The following is a 19,507-nucleotide window of genomic DNA, read 5'->3' as shown; positions in this document are numbered from 1 at the left end:
CTGGAACCTGTGATTGGGTATGTGGCCCTGCTGGGTCTATGGCAACCAGAGTTTTCCAGATTTGCTCTAAAGTCAAGGCAGTAGCCCAATAGGACTGGAGGAGGAGTGAGTCAGGTTGGTGAAGTTTTTTCTCCTGCTTGAGAGAAATGCTTATCCAGAGCTGCTCCAGTATCCCTGATATCTGAACTTTTATATTGAATATGGATCAGAACAATTAAATCAGATGACATTCGGCTGCAAAATATTTATAAGCAAATAGCTTAACCTTCTTGCATTTTGGTATAAAGCTGTGAACTTCATAACTTTGTAAAGCAAGATATAAAGCAAATACAATAGGAAGCTACTTGTACTAATTGTTTAAAAAGACGTAGGGGTCCAAAAACTCATCTTGAAGAAGTATCCTCATGATTCAGGATCAAAGATCATCACCAGAGAAAGAGACTCAGAGTCACCTGGTCATTTACTCTCATAGTACCTACAACTTGAAGCTCAAGACATCAACTCGCCCCAGTCTGTCAGCCTCCATGTAGGTCTATCTCCACTTTGCTGTGTTTGCAATTTAGCAATGGGTTGGAGGCCACCATCCCTGCAGAATCCATAATGGCACTGGATGGGTCCCAGCCATCAGCCACCACTATGGACATGGTAGCTGAGAGCCCACACAAAGACAAGTTTAGAGAGCCTTTTCCTCCAAAGCAAGGTCCAGCCACACAGAGCAGGAAGCAGGCAGGTCAGAAGACAAAGGACACAAGGAAATAGCAAAGTAAGGCTCTTCTTCTCCTTGACCATCTGAGCCAGACCCAGGACAGTACTAGGGATCTCATAAGTAATTTGATGGATACCAAAAAGTACCTGGCACTTTGTATATCTGTCCCTGACTTGTCACCGTGACTGTGCTGACTGTGAATGCATTCCCATAGAGGAGCTGTCTCACCTCCCTCAGCCCTCCATGTTGCTCAAAGATTACCTGTGTTTCAGAGGGCTTTGTCCTGACAACATGTTTTCTCCCCCATCATGGGGCTGAGCCCAGAGTTGGGAACCCCCACCCACATCAGTTTACGCACATATTTCCCACTGCTCATGGGAAGGCAAGAAGAATTTCATTCTGCTTCAGCTTAACCCAACTCTATGTTCTTAGGCAACCTCGGGCAATCTGTCTTTCATTTAGAGATATTTTTACACTTCTGTTTAACTCTGGGGATTTTCAAACTGCCTTTACTCTATTTCTTTTTCTTCCTTGCTGGGCAGAAAACAGAGGCTGTCATGAACATAAGACCTGAAACAAATAGGGAAAGATGCGGTACAGTTATTCTCACAGACTCATTGTATTTCTAAATGCTAATACCTTGACATAAGAGAGCTCTGAAATAGACTCCAGGCAGAGAACATTCAGCAATTTCTAGCTACAAAAATGCCTTGTCAGTAGTATAATTTGATATCCTTTCCTTCTTACTAAAACCCACTGGTCTATCTCCATTAGAGATAGAGACTTGAGAGTATGAAGATATCAATTGACACATCCAAGATCACACCTAGAAGCAACTGGCAGACACCTCCTTCCGGGCCTCCAGGACCATCTTGAAGCCAAATCACCTGTAAAGTGGCTGTAGTGGCTACAAAACCCATCGCTAACTTCTGACAGCTACCAGTTGAGTTCAACAAATGTTCACGGAGCGCTAACAGGGATTCTGAGATGAGTAAGACACAGTGCTCTCCAGGGCTCCCCTATCTCACCAACTTACAAAACAAATGCACCCTCCAAAAAGCCTTCATTGTTTAATGTAAGAAAGGTACAATGTACTATACTTGCATAGGCTTCTACTTTACCTATTTTTCTGTGACCAATTTTAAAAATGTAGAAAAGGTCAATCAGAAGCATTGTGTGAGCATGTCTGGGTGTGTTCATGTGCACAAAGAGAGCCACAGAACAGAGTCAGCCAAAGCCACTTTCTCCTGGGCTACAGGCATCCATTGTCCAAGAGCCTAAAGGTTAATGCCAACCCAGTGGGACAACTAGAAGAGAACAGGTGTGTGTCCTTCCACAGAAAGAAAGGACTAACGTGGAATTACTGGACTGCTGGTAATATGAAGCCTGTGGGGATTCTATGAAGCTAAGGGCAGGACAGGAGCCTTGCTCAGAAATAGTCTAATCAGGCTACGTAGGGAAGACTTCATCTCAAGAGGAGCTTTCTGATGGTGGTCGCCATTGGAAGACCCCTGTGTTTTTACCATCTTGGCTACACCTTTGAGCGTTACAGATTACCCAGCTGAGACTCCCTTGTGACTATAAAATCACAGAAGCACACTAGCACCATTTTGAAAGGAAACCCTAGGTAGACCCCAAAAGAAGATCTCCTTCCAGCAGGCTCCAAGTGAAAATAAAGTTGGTGACAACTGAGGACTTCCTTCCATCGTGGCAATACCCAAACTATATGTGAGCTCTGCATAGACATATGCAGTTTTCTTCTGAAGTCATCACACGTTTGAATCTGTACATCCTGTCAGTTAATATTTATACCAAATCGCCCTTTTTCATCTTGGAATATTTCTGTCACATTAGGTGCTTAAATTGGGTCTTGAAAATAGGCTAAACTTTCTTCAGAAGGAACTTAAGGGAGGAAAAGGAGAAAGTGCTCCGGACAGAAGAGGAGCAGGAGCAACTGCATGGAGGATGATAAAAAGTCAGCCTGTGTCCAAAGGAAATGAAAACAGGATCTTGAAAATGTATCCACACTCCTGTGTTTATTACATATTATTCAAAATAGCCAAGACATGAAAACTACCTAAGTGTTCATCAATGAATAAATGGGTAAAGAAGATGTGAGATAGACACACACACACACACACACACACACAGGAATATTATTCAGCCATGAAAAAGAAGGAAATCCTATCATTTGTGAGAACATGGATTGACCTCAAAGGTATTATGCTAAGTGAAATAAGTCTGACAGAAAAAGACAGATACTGTGTGCTATCACTTACATATGGAATCTCAAAAGCTGAAATAGAAATTGAGTAGGATTGTGATTGCCATGGGCTGGGAGTGGGAAAATGGAAGATGTTGATCCAAGGATACTAACTTGCAGTTAGAAGCTAAATGAGTTCTGGTGGTCTAACCCACAGCATTGTGATTACAGTCAACAATACTTTAAAGTTGCCAAGAGACTATATTTTAAATGTCTCACCGTAAGATATGGTAATCATATGGCAAAATATAAGTGTACCAAATCAACACGTTGTACACCTTAAACTTATACAATGTACATGTCAATTATAAACAGAGACTGTGTGCTATAAATAGGGCATCAGTGGCTAAGCTAAGAAGGGTAGTTTGGGACCATCCTATGTCTGACACTGATCAAACAGTTTCTCATAAGAACACTGAAGAGTTTCTGAGTTTTCTCACTTTACCAAAAGTCTAATGATGAGCAAGGTAGACAGGGCTAATACTGAGCACTTTCTATGTGCCTGGCACCATGCCACGCATTTTGCACTTAATTCTCACCATAGCCTGGAAGCGGGTATCGTTTCTCTTGTTTCACATGTACACGACTGAGGCACAGAATTAAGTCACTTGCCCAAGGTCACAGCCAGAACTATGTGCTTGGGTCAGGCCTCCCTGACCCGGACCCCAAGTTTTCTGTTGTCTTAGCTTCCCACACCAGCCATTCTGCTTCTAGGATATGAAGGACCGTATCATACTCATTCCCTAGCACAGGCCATCCAGTGCGGTAGAGAGTTGGTACTCAGCCGACAAGATGGACAGAAAAGGCCTCAAAGTTCAGGAAAGTGGGTGGGTGAAAACGTCTCAAAAGTCTACCTAAACACATGCCCCCAAACTGGCCCAGCAATAAAGCCAGATCTGTCATTCTCAACATTCGCCAGCAATGAGCCACACAGCTGTGGAGGCCTAACAGTTTGGGCAGGAAAACAGGCAAAGAAAAAGGAGAATGTATTCAAGCCCCAAGCAAAAAAATGTTAACATCCGGAACCAATTCGCCCACGCAGGCTGGGGAACCGTTACACCCAGCCCTTCATAACATGCCTGAGGCCTCTGCCTCAGCCCTCCCCTCTCTCTCTCTCTCTCTCTCTCTCTCTCTCTCTCTCTCTCTCTCTCTCTCCTCCCCTCCCTCCCTCTCTCTCCCTCTCTTTCTCGGGCTTGGTATACCATTTGCTGGCCCCTATACCAGTTAAGTGGTCCTATGTTCCTATGTCTTCAGGAAGCACATCCTGCAGTCCCTACCAGGCCATCAGAATATCACAGATATGTGTCAAATCTCTGGGTAACTCGCTCTTGCAACAGTTGAGATCCAACACTCCCAGGATTACTGCTGGTCATGCAACTAGTGCTCTGAACACCGGAGGGAAAACAAACGGCCGAGGCCTGGCTGGTTTCCTATCTTGCAGAATCTACACTTTTCATAGGACGGACCTCCTGGGTAAGATCCAGTAAATCACCGAAATTGCAGCATTCACCTTATCCTCTGCCACACTCTATATTTCAAGAGTTTGGCTCCACCTGGGTTCTTTGGGAAAGGAAATGGGCCCGGAGATTCATATGCTTCTGTTGCTACAAGAGCTTATCAAATCCCATCAATCGTTGCCTGCACAGAGTGGGGTGGGCAATAGGAGAAAGCAAAGATTTAAAACAGACATGGATTTTACGTCTTTCTCTCTTTCGTTATAAAAGCCACTTTCTATCACTGGGCACAACAGACAGGAATATGATAGACCTTACAGTCCAACAGCCAAGAAATGCATTAATGATGAAGTCCGCCCACCAAAAGCGGAGGGTGTAGTTTTTCTCCAAATCCCTGTTGGAGACACCAGACTTCCTAAGAGGATGCTTAGTGGGAGTGGGAGGAAAAGTGATGGAGAAACAGTGAACAGGTGGACCAAGAAGCCCTGAAAACCAATGTTAAGTTCCCTGAAACGCACTGCCTGGCTCACATTCACTTTTACCACGTCAGAGGAGCAAAGGGGTGTCAGTGTTTGACGGCATGAGAGATTTCTGCAAATAAATGATCCCATACCAAACAAGGCCGCTCTAAATAGAGCTGTTACAAAATAAATGACTCAGAGCAGTCACTCAGAGGTTAAAGTTAAAGCCACAACTCTGAGAGCGGGTGTACTTGCTGTGGATCCTCGAGGCGGTTTCTTAATCCTTGGGCATTAAAAAGAAGCCACTGTGGAAATCAGAATCTCTTCCTTTGTAAATTCAATCCATGGCAAAGGGATTTCAGCTGTGATTGCTGAGTTTGAAAAAAATCAACCATACTTAGAAATGCACGAATTTCTCGTCACTGCAACTGATACATTTCTAAGCTGTTCCATTTTGAATCAATTACCAATCAGATTCTTTCCATCCCTTTGTGAATGGGGAAGGCAATGGGTAAAACAGAGCTCACTGCATTTCACTGCACAGGGAGATTTAGGATGAGGGGGTTTTAGATCAGTATGTAGCCACCGCATTTCAGACACTGAGATTTCTGTGCATTACAGTCAGAGAAAAAGCAAGTCATGTTGGGAAGGCTGTGCATGTGCCAATCCAAAGCCATGGCTTAGAAACTCAACCCTACATCACTGTCACAGAAGCTTCTGCTAGCTGGTGGAGAAGAAGGCACCTGAGGACTGGACAGACTAATAACAATAGGAGCCTGGCCCACGTGGTTGAGCGTCAACCTATGAACCAGGAGGTCATGGTTCCATTCCATCAGGGCACATGCCCAGGTTACTGGCTCAGTCCCCAGTGTGGGGCGCACAGGAGGCAGCCGATCAGTGATTCTCTCATCAGTGACATTTCTCTCTCTCTCTCCCTCTCCTTCTCTGAAATCAATAAAAATATATATTTTTAAAATAACAGTAGGAAATGAAGATAGAGACCAGAAACTATAACCAGCTCTCTCACATTTATGACTTAACAATTTCTGTTTGGAAGGGCAGAATGAACAGCAAGCATAAAGTTCCACGTACAAAAGTTCAAAGTTCTCCATAGAGTACTGAAAAGCCATCTGCAGGGGGAGGCAATATAGCCTAGTGGTTAAGGACATTGACTCTGGAGTCACAGGGACCTGGGTTTAAATTCTGGCCAGTCCACTTCAACTGGATTGGAGCTGTGTGTCTGTGGGCAAGTTATTTAGTCTGTTTGAGCCTCAGTTTCCTACTCTGTGAAATGGGGAAACAATGACCTTGCTTTGAGGACTATTGGGGGGGATGCAATGAGAGAATGTGAATAAAAACATCAGTGCAGTGTCTGGTACAGCTTGCACCCTCGATCCATGAAAGTTCTTTCGGAGGGCATTGTGGGCACTCTGTGAGATAAGATGATGCTGGGGAGGTAGAGAAACATCAGTCCTGAAAATAAAGTGGGGGGCAGGGAGGCTGTTTTGAACACTGAGGCCTGGATTCCAGCTAACGCCGAGCAGCTCCCTGCTCCTCTGGAGGGTCAGGCAGGGGCTGAGCACTGCTGATGACGTGCCCTGGGCTCCCTGAATGGGGGAGGCTTCAATAGGACCCTTCCTCTGTTCCTCTCCCCCTGGGAATGCACCTTTGCCCTCCACGGCCAGAAATCAATTTAAATAAAATCTAGGGTGTAACTGGTTTTATTTTTTTTTTTAATAGTAAATGATCAAATCCAGGCTTCTGTTTTCTCGAAGAAAACTATGCAAAACTGTGTGGTCAGATGTGAATTCTAATGCAATGGCTGGGGCTTCTGCTGTTTCCCTAAAAAGACTTCCCAACCTCTTCTTCCCAGATAGTCAGCTTAATCAGAGGTTTCCCTTACACTTAGGGGAGAAAAACAAAAAAACTGAACCAAGCAACACCCACATATCCTTTACTGTAGCCCCAACTAATTGATACAACTGGCTCATCTTGCCCAGAATCCTAGGGTCCATAAGGCCTTAAACAAATGAATCTTCCTTATTTCCTAAACCTAACCTTTTGGGGATTTCTGGGCTTCAGATAGAAATATGTTTCATAAAGAAACATGAGTGTGTTATTTTACTTCCCTGCATTCAGAAAGGCTCTTCTGCCTTCTGCCAGAGCCAAGTTGGGGAGCTGGTAAAGCTGGGGCTCCCCAGCCCCGCCTTCTGCCCACCCCCTCTTCCTACCTTATATCAGAGGCTGATCCCCACCCTTGGAAGCCCTCTTTTCCTCCTTCAGGTGCTCCCTCAGGTACTGACTTTTTGCCTCAGTGAAACCCTGAATAGCAGCAGCTCTCAACTCAGTATTTCACCTGATTAGCACGTGTACTCAGATTCTGTGTTCTGTTTCTAACCATAGGCTATACACCAGGTGTGAGCCCACTCCCAGTGCAACATCTCCTTGAAAGCAAACGACTGGAGGAACGGGCGGTGCCACTAGACATGAAATCTGCAACAGCTTCTTATCCAGGTTAGTCACTGAGGTGAGTAATCACTGTCAGTTCGACTGTGGAGGAATAATAGGCACGGTGTGCAATCCTTTGTTCCTTCATGTACATTATCTCATTAATCCTCACGACCATGTTTTGATGAATACGTTTACTAGTACAATTTCACAGATGCAGAAATTGGGCTTGGGAGAGATTTAGAAACTTGCTCAAGGTCATACAACTAGCACGTGTTGGAACCCAGACTCAGACACAGGCAGTCTAACCCCAAGAACCTGAGCCTGAACCACTATCCTATATCACTCATTCATGCATCATGCCAAATAGAAATGAGCATTTTGGAATTTTATGTATTATAGATAAGTAATGATATTTGGTATATGTGGGTGTATGTATGGAATTATATATTATTTGAAATATATAATTGTTGCATATTAGTATTTAGGATATATGTTATATATTATAAATATACATTTTGAATATGTATACATATATATAACAGCACTATATATAATTAGCACTGTATATATATATATATATATGTATATATATAATGTATATAAATAAAACAGTACACTGGCTGGCACATAGTGTTCAATATATGTTACTAGTTATCATTATTTTTGTTGTATTATCCTTATATTTTTATTATTTATTAAGTGTTTGCTCTGTAGCAGCCACTTGTGGTAGGCTCTGGAGATAAAAAGGCAGTAAGACAAGGTCCCTGCCCCACAGCCGTCATAGGGCAGTAGAGAGATTGGACGACCAGTCATTCCACAAGCTCCGTGCTGACAGGGTCCTGCACAGGGGTGGGGGCTGCGGAGAACGGGGGGCGTCCACTGAGGGTGGGGAGCTGTCACCGGAATTTGAAGCCCCGCTGTAGAAGTCGGTGAGGAAATAAAGTCCCACAAGATAAAAACATGAGAAACCCTCCTAAGTGAGTGCTGGGCCCAGTTTTTTTGTCTGACCCTGCCTTCAAGTTCAGCAGCTATGAATAGAGGTCTTGAATGCTAAGCTGTCTTCTGATCTATCTTGTTGACAAGCGTTTTGCCTGTTACTAAGTCATCCTTTTAGCATTCTTACTCTCTGCCAGATCAAGATCTCGGCTTAGCAGACTAGACATGGAAAATAGTTATGAGGGCTTTCCATTAGGCTCAAATAGTAATAAGGGGCAACTGATTTTTTTTTTGGGGGGGGTGGGATTCCACCAATTCAATTTACCCATGATGAAGTTGCTTTTCTCAGTCTTCACTTTTCAAATCCACAGAATTTTTCCAGCCTTTTTTGGGAATGGCACAAAAAAATGGTGAGAGCATAAAATAACGCACATTTCCTTTAAATTCACAAATGCCATAGAATTCTTTTGGCAAGAAGGTCCTGGGCGTTCACACAAGCAACAACAGGTTACATTAAACACAAAGGACTCAGAATCACCGATCCAGGACTTCTGAACATGTGATATTAATCTAAAAACTTTTCAAGAGCTTTATGAAAGCTCTTAATTCGAGCTGTAAAAATCTTTTTTTTTTTTTTGGCTTTGTATTGCTGCACTGTTACTTTCTACAACCGCAGCAAAGCTTTCCTCATTGCAACAAAGTAAAGATGAGCCAAGTGATGGCCAAGGTGCATTAGAAGAAAATGGTAATTTTTTTAAAAGATTAACAGAATCACGGATTCTTATAGCTGAAGGGGCCTCAGGTGCCATTTGAGCCTCTCACCCTCATTTCACAAACCAGGCATTGAGGCCCCATCAGTGGCTATGCAGCAACTTTAAAACATTTTTTTTCCAACATTTACACGTCTGCCTTTAAAACAAACATCCCTGGTTCCAGTATCAGTGGCTAAGCCAGCACTACAATCTAAGTCTAATTTAAGCAGGGCTAGCCCTCTTCCTACCAGGATACGTGGATATAACCTAGAATATGAAAGCTTTGTAGTATAGTGAAGTCTCATAGATACACGCGCATGAGCAATCATGGTTTCTGAAATGTTTTAGAATTCAGTATTCCTTTACTAGCTGGCTTATACTATTTGTTTTTTAACTAAACCTTCTCTTTCTAAATTGTGCATAGACGTATATAGCCCTTCCCCAGCTCGCCACAAAAAAATAAAATGAAAGAAAGAAATCAAATTATTAGGCTTCTGAGCTAAGGAAGTTTTGTCAAACCCAGAGAAAACTCTGCAGTGTTCACAGTCACTTACTGGCACAAATGCCTGACCCTCCCCACTGTGAAAACCAAGTAGTGCTTTTTAGAAGCCCTGAGCCACCCAAGTCCCCGAACCCCAAGGTTACAATTCTGACGTGACTGACTTTTGGAAGCAAGGATGGCTGGAGTCTGGACTCCCTCTCTGCTAATACTCAGCCAGTCCCGCCTGCTTCTTCCAGAACTAGCCATTTCTCAGTCTGCTTTGCAAGGTTGAGTGGTTTCTTTCTTTCTTTTCTTTAAGACGTGAATTACTTCATTGTTTTTCATCTCCTTAAGAACGTGGAGGGCAACTGTTGGCTATCCCTTTGTCTCAGCGGCAATGCGGGTCTCTGGGCACGGGGGGCGCCTCCGCCTCTCCTGGTCCTAAGCACCCGGGGAACCTCTGACTTTCCTTTCTAACGCCGGCTAGGATGTTTACTGACCCTAGAATTACCCATTTGGAAATGGTTAGGGATTAAAAGTTCTTCAAGCCCAGGGATTCTTGGTTCCTAATTGCTAATGTTTGAAGTCAGTCTGATTCCTCGAAAATTTGTTCAGCCTGATGAAAGCAAAAATTCAAACTCCCCTCTGGCGCGAGGTGCAGGGCCCGTGGGTTCCGCTTGGTGTTCGGTTGGTTTGAGGGTTTTTTCCCCCTGATCTTTTTTTGTGGGGGAGGAGGAATGGGGGTCAAGGCCTTCCCAATGACTGCCGAGTCCCCGCATTTCTCCAGAGCTGAGAAAGGTACCCACCATTGCCTTGTGCGGGGCAGGAGCGCGGGGCCAGTGCGCACTGAGGCCAGCCACAACTCCCGCCGCCAGACCCGGGCGCGGGCAGCCGGTCGCCCTGACTCGTGAAGGTCCCCTGAGCTACCCGCTGTCCCCAGCACGGTTTCACGGGACACGACGTAATCCGGATTCCTTCTCCTTGGAAATGTCGCTGACGCTTTTTTGAGAGTGGGGGGAAATATGGGCGTTTTCAATGTGTACATAGGAGGCTGGGGGAAGGGAACAGGATGTCGAGGTGGGGGGACATAGGTGGGGGACGAAGAAAGGCGGGCTAACTGCTTTCCGAGCCCCGTTCTGGCAATACACTCTAGGCTGTGGGACTGTAAAAAGAAGGCAGCAGAAGTTTCGAATAATTTCGATTCACCCGGTGAACTAGGCGCTAAAACTCCAAGGCAGGCAGGCTGGGTGTATGGTAATGACCTCCAGTCATCCCTTCCGAGGGAGCTCTAATGTTATTTCTAGTATGTTGGTTTTTAAAAGGAGACTATATTAGGCTATTACGTGCGCAATCCAGAATTAGGGGATTGTTTTTTTAATCCGCTAAAGTGTGTGACAATTTGGAAACAGCCCATTAGAGCCTCAGCAACTATATTTTTGCATATGTCACCTACGTTCTAAAATTATTTTCCCCGAATCACAGTGTTTTACTGGTTACTTCTATTAACCATTATTATTATTATCCGAGTTTCTCTCAGTGAGTTAATTGCTCGGCAGAATGCATCCAAAATGAAGATGGCATTTTACACAAAATTAAGTGCCAATGAAGGTAGGAAAACTCCCACTCACCCTTTTCTTTTAAATTGCATCTGTATGAGTCTTGTTTTCTCCCAATAACTAGAATTTTCAAATTTGGGATTCTCTCTAGAAATGACAAAAATGTTTGGCCTCCAAATTTTATGTGTTCCTAATTTTTTAAACTGGCTCCAAACACACACACACATACACACACACACACACACACACACACACACACACACACGGCAGTTTCTTTTCTCTGAAATATTGTCTACGTCCCATTCAGAACTTGGTGTTCCCACATAAATCTGTGCATAAACGGCTAAATTTGTGTACAGACACTTTAATACACTTTATACTCCTATGTATGATTTCAAGACCTATTTTCACACCAGTATCAAAAGCTCGTCATCAGTTTGTAGTCAGCAAAATGTCCTGTCTCAAAGTGAAGCCATTAATGGCAATGAATAAATGTTGATTTGTCGTCACCAGTCTCTTGAATTCCCCACCTCTTTTCATTTCACCTCCGGTCCTCCCTACTGAGTCTCATTTTCCACCCTGACACTTAGAGCCAGGGCCTCACTTAAATTAACTAATGATTATCCTTGCCCGAAGCAGTGTAAACAGACCCTAATTGATAAATTTGCTAATTGCCCTTCCCAGTGCAGACCCCTGAGTATCCCAGTCATGCACGTATAAAACTCAAAGCTCACTAGAAACCAGGAAAGGCAAAACAAAAATAAACCACATGGAGGAGAGAAAGAAGGGGGGAAAGAGTCCACATTCCACCAGTTCCCTACTTTTCTCTGTGGAAAAGTATCCCCAAAAGGTCAAGACTCGAAAACCACTTAAAATATTCTCTCCTGCTGAACATCTTCGTCTTTTGGGGGCTAAGAAAGCAATAACCAGCTACACCCCAGAATAATCATTGGATGGATGTCTGTATTTCCAGAAAGTGAAATGCCAGTCTGCTCTTTATCCCTGTGGAATATGCACAGTTCAGCCTTGCTTTTAAACACACACACACACACACACACACACACACACACACACACCCTGCAGTCACCTAGAGAAGGAACTTACAGATTTAAGAAGTGCTGCAATCATTTCCCTCCCTAGTACGAGAAATAAATTTTTATCAGAGTCCATAATCAGGATCTCAAAAAGGGTTCTCGTCTTCTTAACGTTTTTGGCAATAGAGAGAACGATTGTGACAGACCTGGACTATTTCACTCAATAATGCTAGCAATGCCCTTGGAGAGGCTTGGATGAACAAAATGTTTCAGTCTTTGGAGCCAAAACGTACTTGTCCTTCTCTCCTTGTGGCCCAATATGAAGGAGTAATAATGAGGGACTTGCTTCCATTAAGCTCTAGTCCACACACGCAAAGGAAATCATACAAATCAACAGGGGAATACAAACCACCAGTCCCATCATTTAATTCTGGCTCCCAGGTTAGGCATCTCAAACCATTCTTCACTCACTCATGTTTGGGTTGTGCTAACTAAAGAGGCTTTAAACCAATTTTAATAATTAAAAACGTTTATGATACCATTTGAAGTAATTGGTATGCGGGGTGGGGGGCAGGAAAACAGTGGGTACGCGTCAGTATAATTTCAGTCCGAACTGCACTATAAGAAATTGAATTCCCCCTTCCATCTGCATGAGCATCACCTCGTGAACTTTTCTTTCTGGGAGTTTTACCTATAAAATCAGGAAACCCAAAGTGGCCAACTCTGAACCAAAAAAAAAAAAAATGTTTAATGAGAAATAGTGTTGGGTGGGCGGTGGAGTCACGAATTCAGAATTGCTGTGTTCCTAGCCTGTGGGCTGATCTGTCTAGGACAGCATTTGTCCCCTATTAGGCCTCTGCTCTTGGACGGGTCTCCCAGGAGCCAGGTGGGTGTCAGTGGGGGGCCAGGGGCTACCCTGGCCAAGAATCCAGAAGACTTCCCCCCACACTCCCTTATTAACCTCAGACCTTTCACACCCATCACAAGGATTTCTGAACACCTCTGGGGAAAGAGGAGGATGTAAGGAGGTGCAAACCACAGCACACTCCACCTTCTTTCCATTGCAGTCCAAATTCTGGGCACCAGGGTTCTCCCCATTCCCTGTCCTCCCCACCGGTCTCCCACAGTTTGCTCCGTCTGGGGGATGGAAGAAGTTAGAATTATCTCCTTATTCCTAGTGACTTCTGTTGTGCCACTGCGCCAAGGCCGCACTGTTACACAAGACCGGCTTCATAACCCTCCCCACGCCTGCAAGCCATTGGGGGTGCCCTCCAGGGCCCGCACATCCAGAGGGCGTCTGATTTAGCCACCATCCCACGGGCGCACGAAAAAATTATTTGGCCATCATCTCAAGCAAATCACCATCCTCGCCGGCCTAGGAAGAATTCAGATCTTGCCTACCCCCCGCCCCCCCATTCCCCTTCACGCAAGGTTACTTACCAAAGGACAACCACCGAGAAAGGCCGCTTGGACCAAGCAGGAGGGGCCTTGGGCACGTTGGGGGCGCAGGCGGGGCACCCCTGAGGCCTTCACGGGTGCCGGGGCGCGCGCACCATCCGGGAACTGTACCCCAGGCAGACCCTTGCGCGGCTCACCTCGCGCGCTGCGCACCCTTGCACTTTGGTCCCAGCCAGACCTGGCTGGTGCTCGCCCCGCCTGAGCACAGTCTCCCCACTGGCTTCGGACTTTCCGCTGGTCCCTTTCTCTGCCTTATTTAAATGTCAGTAACGGGTCCGTGTTTCCCTGCTGGGCGTCAGGGGTGGGTAGAGGGGTGGTGTCAGAATTAAAATATTGGAGCTCTACTCTGAGCAAACAAGCCATAAACTGGCATATTAATGCTCAGAGGCAGTTGATAATTCCAGAGAATAAAATGCCCTGGGGCACCGCGAGGGCTTTTCTTGTCCCGGTTCACTAGGGTTGTGTAGACGGGTGCGCAGGGGAAAGCGAGCGCGGGCGCCTGTCGTGGGTGCAAGTGCACGAAGTGCCGCTACCCGCGTGTTCCCGGGTGTGCGGTTCCGTGCGCCCACCCGCATGTTTCGCCACCTCCTAAGACCGCCAGACGCTGCGGCTTCAAGACTCAAGTCTGCGGGCTCGGTAGCGGGAGATGCCGAAATGCCCCCGCAGAAGGTTTAAATTATTTCGCTCCGCGGGAGACCGGGCCTCGGTGCACAGGGCTACGGATTTGGGCGGGAAAGGCCCAAACTCAAGCAAGGGAGCCGGGGTTGCGGTAAGAGCGCCGTTGGCGCCGTCACGTGCCTGGAACACACTTCCAAGGCCACCGAGCCCGAGCAGCTGTTCCCGGAGAAAGTTTCCTCCGTTGCCCGCTGGGGGACGGACGGAAGCGGGGGAGCGAGCGGGCTCAAGAGCCACGCTCCTCCAAGATGGGTTCTGAGACCCTCCCCAGTCCTCCGCGGCCAAGGCCTGGCGGCTTCTCCCAAAGACGCGGAGCGCTGGCCCGGGTGTAATATTGAAAGCACCTCGCAGGCCCTTCTCCAAAGCCCTGAGGCCTCCGGGAGTTTTCGGGGCCACCAGGCTCGGTGGAAATTTTTGAAATACATACTGTGTGCCCTCTGACGTGTGGGTGCCCACAGTGCGCAGGCCGGGCCGGTCCCCCTCTGCCGCAGGTTGGCGCCTCGGGCTGCCGGCGCGCCGTGCCAACTAAAGCCAGCTCTGTCCGGCGCGGAAAGAAAAACGGGCTGCGAAAAGGCAAAGGCCGCGTCTTTGAATAAAAGCGGAACGTTAAATCTGCTCGTGAGTTACCTGAGGTTCCCGGGGTTTTGAGGCTCGGACAGGGAGGAGGGCAGGAGAGAAGGGTGTCAGTCAAAGAGCGGGGATGGAGAGATTGACAAATACAGTTGCGCTAAGCCATCGTCCTGTGGGTGTGCGCGCATGCTCTCGACCCAGTGTTTATCCTTCCCCAGCCCCGTGGCAATTTTGTTTTTCTTGTAGTTTTTTTGTTTTTGTTTTTGTTTTCTGTTCCAGACTTTTATCAAGGCAGACGGGCGAGCCACGCAGCAGGTCCAAACGCCCTCCCCTGGGTCTTAATTGGGAAAAGAGGTAAAACAGAATTGTGAGGCCCGGCTGGGCGGAGGCATGGCCCTGGGCACAATGGAATCACAAGGGCCGCATCTCTCACCTCCACCACCGTACACACACTTTTAAATGAGGCCCTGTGTGCGGCTGTTAGGGCGCTGAATGAGACAAACAAGAAAAAAAGGACCGGCAGGGGACCCCAGACCCTGGCCCTGCCTTCTGCTTCCATCCCAACGCGCTGGAGCCCGCACGGCTCAGCCTCCTCAGCTCCCCTGCCTGCTGAGTCTCCAGGCCACCGCGCCCTTTTCCTGAGAGATCTCTTCTCACCCTATGTCCGGCTGCTACGAAAACCTTGGCCATTGCGGGACTCCACGCTGGAGATTTCTAAGGGTTTTGAGATCTCCAGTTTGGAGTCCCCCCAGCCCACGATGTGCCCAGGACCCGCCCGTAGGCCGCTCACTCGGCAGAAAGCCCGCGAGTGCTCTCGGTTTCCGGCTGCTTCCTCCTCCTGGACCTTTGCCCCACAGACACATTTCGTTTTTTTCTAACCCAAAGGCCATATTTTTTTTCTTTTTTAAAAAAAGTGATAAAGGTAATGAGAACGGATCCACTGGACTCTGTTATGTCAAGTTCAGGGTGAGGTCCTCACCACCTACTCACTCCCAGCTCCAGCGAGGGAACAGCATTCTGGATACCAGGTCCTCGCGTTCATGGCCCTGGACTGGCATCTCCTTGCCCAAGCCCTCACTGTTTTCTCCTGGCTTATGGCTGAGAAGACCAGACGAAAGAAAACTTCCTGCTGAGTCCGATTATGACCCTGCATGTTGGTCCCTTTTTAACATGCAGACTGAGGCCGGCTCCTGGGGCCTGCCACCTAGAGAAAAGTGCAGGGGCCGGGGGTGGAGGAGGACAGGGCGTCTGCCACGAGCAATTAAATAACATATGCCTTTGCTGCCGGTGGGAAAGTAAAGTAAATCCACCCTCCAAATCGTCCGTTGTCAGAAGGCCTGAAAGAACTTCCACTAAACTATGTGAAGGCCCGAGCAAGATTTTAACAACAAATAAATGCGGTGAGGAAATAGTGTGGCCAGAGACGGGAACACATTAGCCGAGAATTTCTTTCTGGATCGCCCACTCAGTTATCCGAGTGGGCAGGCACCCGCATCCAGATACAGGGGGAAACTGGAGCGGATGAAATAAATCTCCTTTTAATTTTCTTTTCATCGACTAATAAAAATAATTCCCCAACACTAAACCCAAATACCATAACGGGCCGCAAGAACACGGAGAATTCATAAAACTCTGTCTCTGCAGGTCACCCGCTAATCGCGTTATTATTAGCCCCGGGAGCATGGAAATTGAACTGTCACTGCCGAAAGAGAAAATGGTAAGCGACAGCTGTCCCTCCTTGGGTCGGCCAGTTTTCCAGCCCCCAAGTTCCTGGGCCCGAGGCCTCCCCCATCCCTATGCAGGCCACCGCCTCCTCCTCCCCCCCGTGCTGGCCTGTGCGCTGACCCAGGTTCATTTCCCAGCCTTAGCTGGTCAGAAGGAGCACCTCCAGAAGAGTTTTAGAAGTCCTGGCTGGAAAGTTTCTGAAGTCGCTAACCCCAGCTGCGAGCCGGGTGTGTGTGTGTGTGTGTGTGTGTGTGTGTGTGTGTGTACAAGATTCCTCTGATAACAGCTGTTCCCCCGACTGTTTTGCACAGTTGAAATCTTGGCACTTAATATAAAACGTTAAGTCGTCTCCCCTCCCCATCCCACTCCCTATTCCGTTAAAATACTGACATCGACCTCCTCCTCGTGTCACACGCGATGTGTGCATATGGATCCGAGATACAAATCAATCGCACCGATGCCCTCCAATACACGGAGAAACGGACCCAGGGCGCAGGGTAAGGGGTCTAACATGCCTCTTTCGGTAAAAGTCAACGAAGTAGAAATATGACCATGCTCCCTTGTCACTGGAGGAGGGGAAATTCGACAACTTAAGCCCTAGAAAAATTGGTGGGGGAAGGGGGAGGGCTAGGGCCGAGGTTGAACGCTAACGGGGCATTTCCCCAAGAGGGGATGTCGGGCCAAGACCTCCGCGCTCGATCTCCCGAGCTCTCAGAAGTTAGGCTTAGCCCCCCTCCTTTCCCGTCCTTGCCGGCCATCGGCGCCCCTCCTCACCCCAGGGCCCTGCAAGCCCCTTCGCTTCGGGCACCAGGAACGCCGCGCCCCGCTCCCCGAGGAGAAGGGGATGCGAGCAAGGAGGCCTCCTTGCTTGAATTTGGCGACGAAATGCAAAGCTTAGGCCAGTTCTCCCAAATTGGTTCCGGCGAATTTGGGGCAGACTCAAGGCATTTGTGCTCAGAAACAGCCGCGCAGGAGCCGAGCAAGGCAGGGCAGGGCGTCCGCGGCCAGGGCCTCCCTCCTCACCACTCGGCCCGCCGGCGGGCCGCCCGCCTCCCGCGGTCTGGCCCTACGCACTCACCCGGGTGAGGCTCCAGGCCGTGTGCGGCCGCGTCCTCCGCGTCTCCGAGTGGGCCCGCGGGGCTCAGCGCCTCCATGGACAGGTCCAGCCCCTTCTCCTCCCAGTCTCGCAGTTTCCGTTTTTTATTTGAGCCGATCAAGGCTTCAACGGAGAAGGCATGTGCTCGCGAGCTCAGGGCGACTGCAGATCTTCTCCTTTCACTCATCTTAGCCGCCCGCACCCTGGCCCCCGCTCGCCCCCGCTACTGAGGGAGCAGCCCGCGCCCTCACGCTCCGAGCGCCCGCCGGGCCGGGCCCGGGAGAGGCGGCAGCTCCGCGGGTACTTGGCACCCTCCCCCTGCGCCCTCCCCCTCCTTCCGCCGCCGGCTGGGACCGGCGCCCCTAGCTGCCCCAGCGGCTAAGCACGAGCGCCCGGAGCGCCGCCCGCTCGCAGCATGAGCGCCCGCGTCCTGCTTCCCACCCACCCGGGCAGGCGCTCACAGGCTGTGGAGACTGGACTTCATCTTTTTTTTTATTCTCTCTCTCCCCTCCCTCTCCCTTCCTCTCCTCCCTCTCCCTCTTCCCCTCTCGGTCTTCCCGTCCTTCCTCTGATCCAAACTTCTGGGAAACTTTTTTTCTGAATTCCTCCCTTCCCAAGGAGCTGGGGGCAGGCTGTGCGCTCCTGTCCTTGGGGCGAGGGAGAGGGAGGGGGGAGGAAGAGAAAGACTGTGGGGGGGAAAAAGCAAGCCCCCGACCAATGGCGAGGAGGGAACAGGAGAAACCCTGAGAGCACGGGCCAATGAGCAGAGGGGAGAGACTGAGGCTCGGGCCAGGGCTCAGCGCCCGTTGTCCCCGAGATGCTCCAGGGCTGACTTTAACTCCTGGCTTCCCAGTGTCCCGTGGGTTCCTCATGGGGGGGAGAAGGGGAGCTGAAGGTCGAGGTCAGATTTGTGCTGTTACAAACGCCTGCCAGCCTCCAGTCCGTACCTTTTCCTCCCAAATCTGCTAGGTTTCAAAGATGCTGCAAGCCCAGAGTCATTTTCATTACAGATCTGTCATTTGGGGGCTCAGACAAAACGTCCACCTGACCAAAATGCCAGAAAACGACTCTAGTCATCTCGCGCTTGCCCCCAGATGCTTTTAGATTCGCTGGTTCCTGAGGATTTCGACACAAGGTTCTTATTTCCCGATTGAACTACTTCTAAACAACTCTGGTGAACGCAAAACGAAAGAAACAAACTATAACCCCCCGTTGCTAGCCAGAATCTTGTTGAAAGTCTAAGGACCGCTTCCTCCTTCCGTCTCTACCTGTTGGAGAAAGAGAGGTAGGCCCCTCAAAGCCGGAGGCCAGGTGGGGCGCCCGGCTTACCGCAAGCTCTGCAGACGGATCCCGACTGGGCCCGCACGCAACAAAGGCGCGCCTGGCCTTCGGCGCGGGACGCGGAGCCGAGCTGCGCCCGCTCAGGGCGCTTGTTCTGGAGAACCCACGGAGAGGGGCTGGACAAGTGCAGCCCGGGAACTTGGACAGAGGAGAAGGAACTTTTTCAAAATTCCCTTCAAATCCGATCATTCGGGAGCACGGCTCTCCCCGCCCTGCTGATCCTCCCACCACCCTTACCAAAAAAAAAATAAAAAAATTTCAGGGCAGTGCGGTCGCTAGGGATTTCTAAGGAACTTAAAGTCCAATTCTTCTGGCTATTCTGATTCCCACACCCCTTCCTCCTTTGCGCTACTGGTCCCGGGCCACAGGGAAAGCCCGAGCCCGGGCCAACGCAGAGCACGTTCAGAGGGGCCAGGAGTTGTTGATCTTACCAAGCTGGAAAAGGGTCTCGGGTTTCCCAGAGGACGGCCTCGCCACAGCCTGATGTCCCCGCGCCAAAGCCCTGGTGGAGACACTTCTGTGCCCCTGAGAAGGGGCAGGAAAGAGTC

The 19,507-nt window shown here is 48.6% G+C and overlaps 1 protein-coding gene across 3 annotated transcripts in view; it reads right to left on the bottom strand.

Annotated features, from left to right (window-relative positions):
• Positions 1-17,886, bottom strand: part of TBX15 (T-box transcription factor 15) — a 94,865-nt gene extending 76,979 nt beyond the window's left edge. The window contains exon 1 of one of the 3 annotated variants that reach the window (XM_008147244.3): positions 17,601-17,886. In XM_008147244.3, the coding sequence (XP_008145466.1) occupies positions 17,601-17,805 (205 nt within the window). In that variant the 5' untranslated portion in view covers positions 17,806-17,886. Of the gene's footprint in view, positions 1-13,534; positions 13,554-17,600 lie in introns of those variants that run through there. The other 2 variants (XM_054711442.1, XM_054711444.1) reach the window with 2 other exon arrangements.
• Positions 17,887-19,507: the final 1,621 nt, after the last annotated feature.

The sequence above is a fragment of the Eptesicus fuscus genome, chromosome 22, assembly GCF_027574615.1.
Source record: "Eptesicus fuscus isolate TK198812 chromosome 22, DD_ASM_mEF_20220401, whole genome shotgun sequence".
Lineage (NCBI taxonomy): Eukaryota > Metazoa > Chordata > Mammalia > Chiroptera > Vespertilionidae > Eptesicus > Eptesicus fuscus.
Note: the sequence above shows the minus strand (reverse complement) of the source record. Positions and strands in the feature narration are given on the sequence as shown.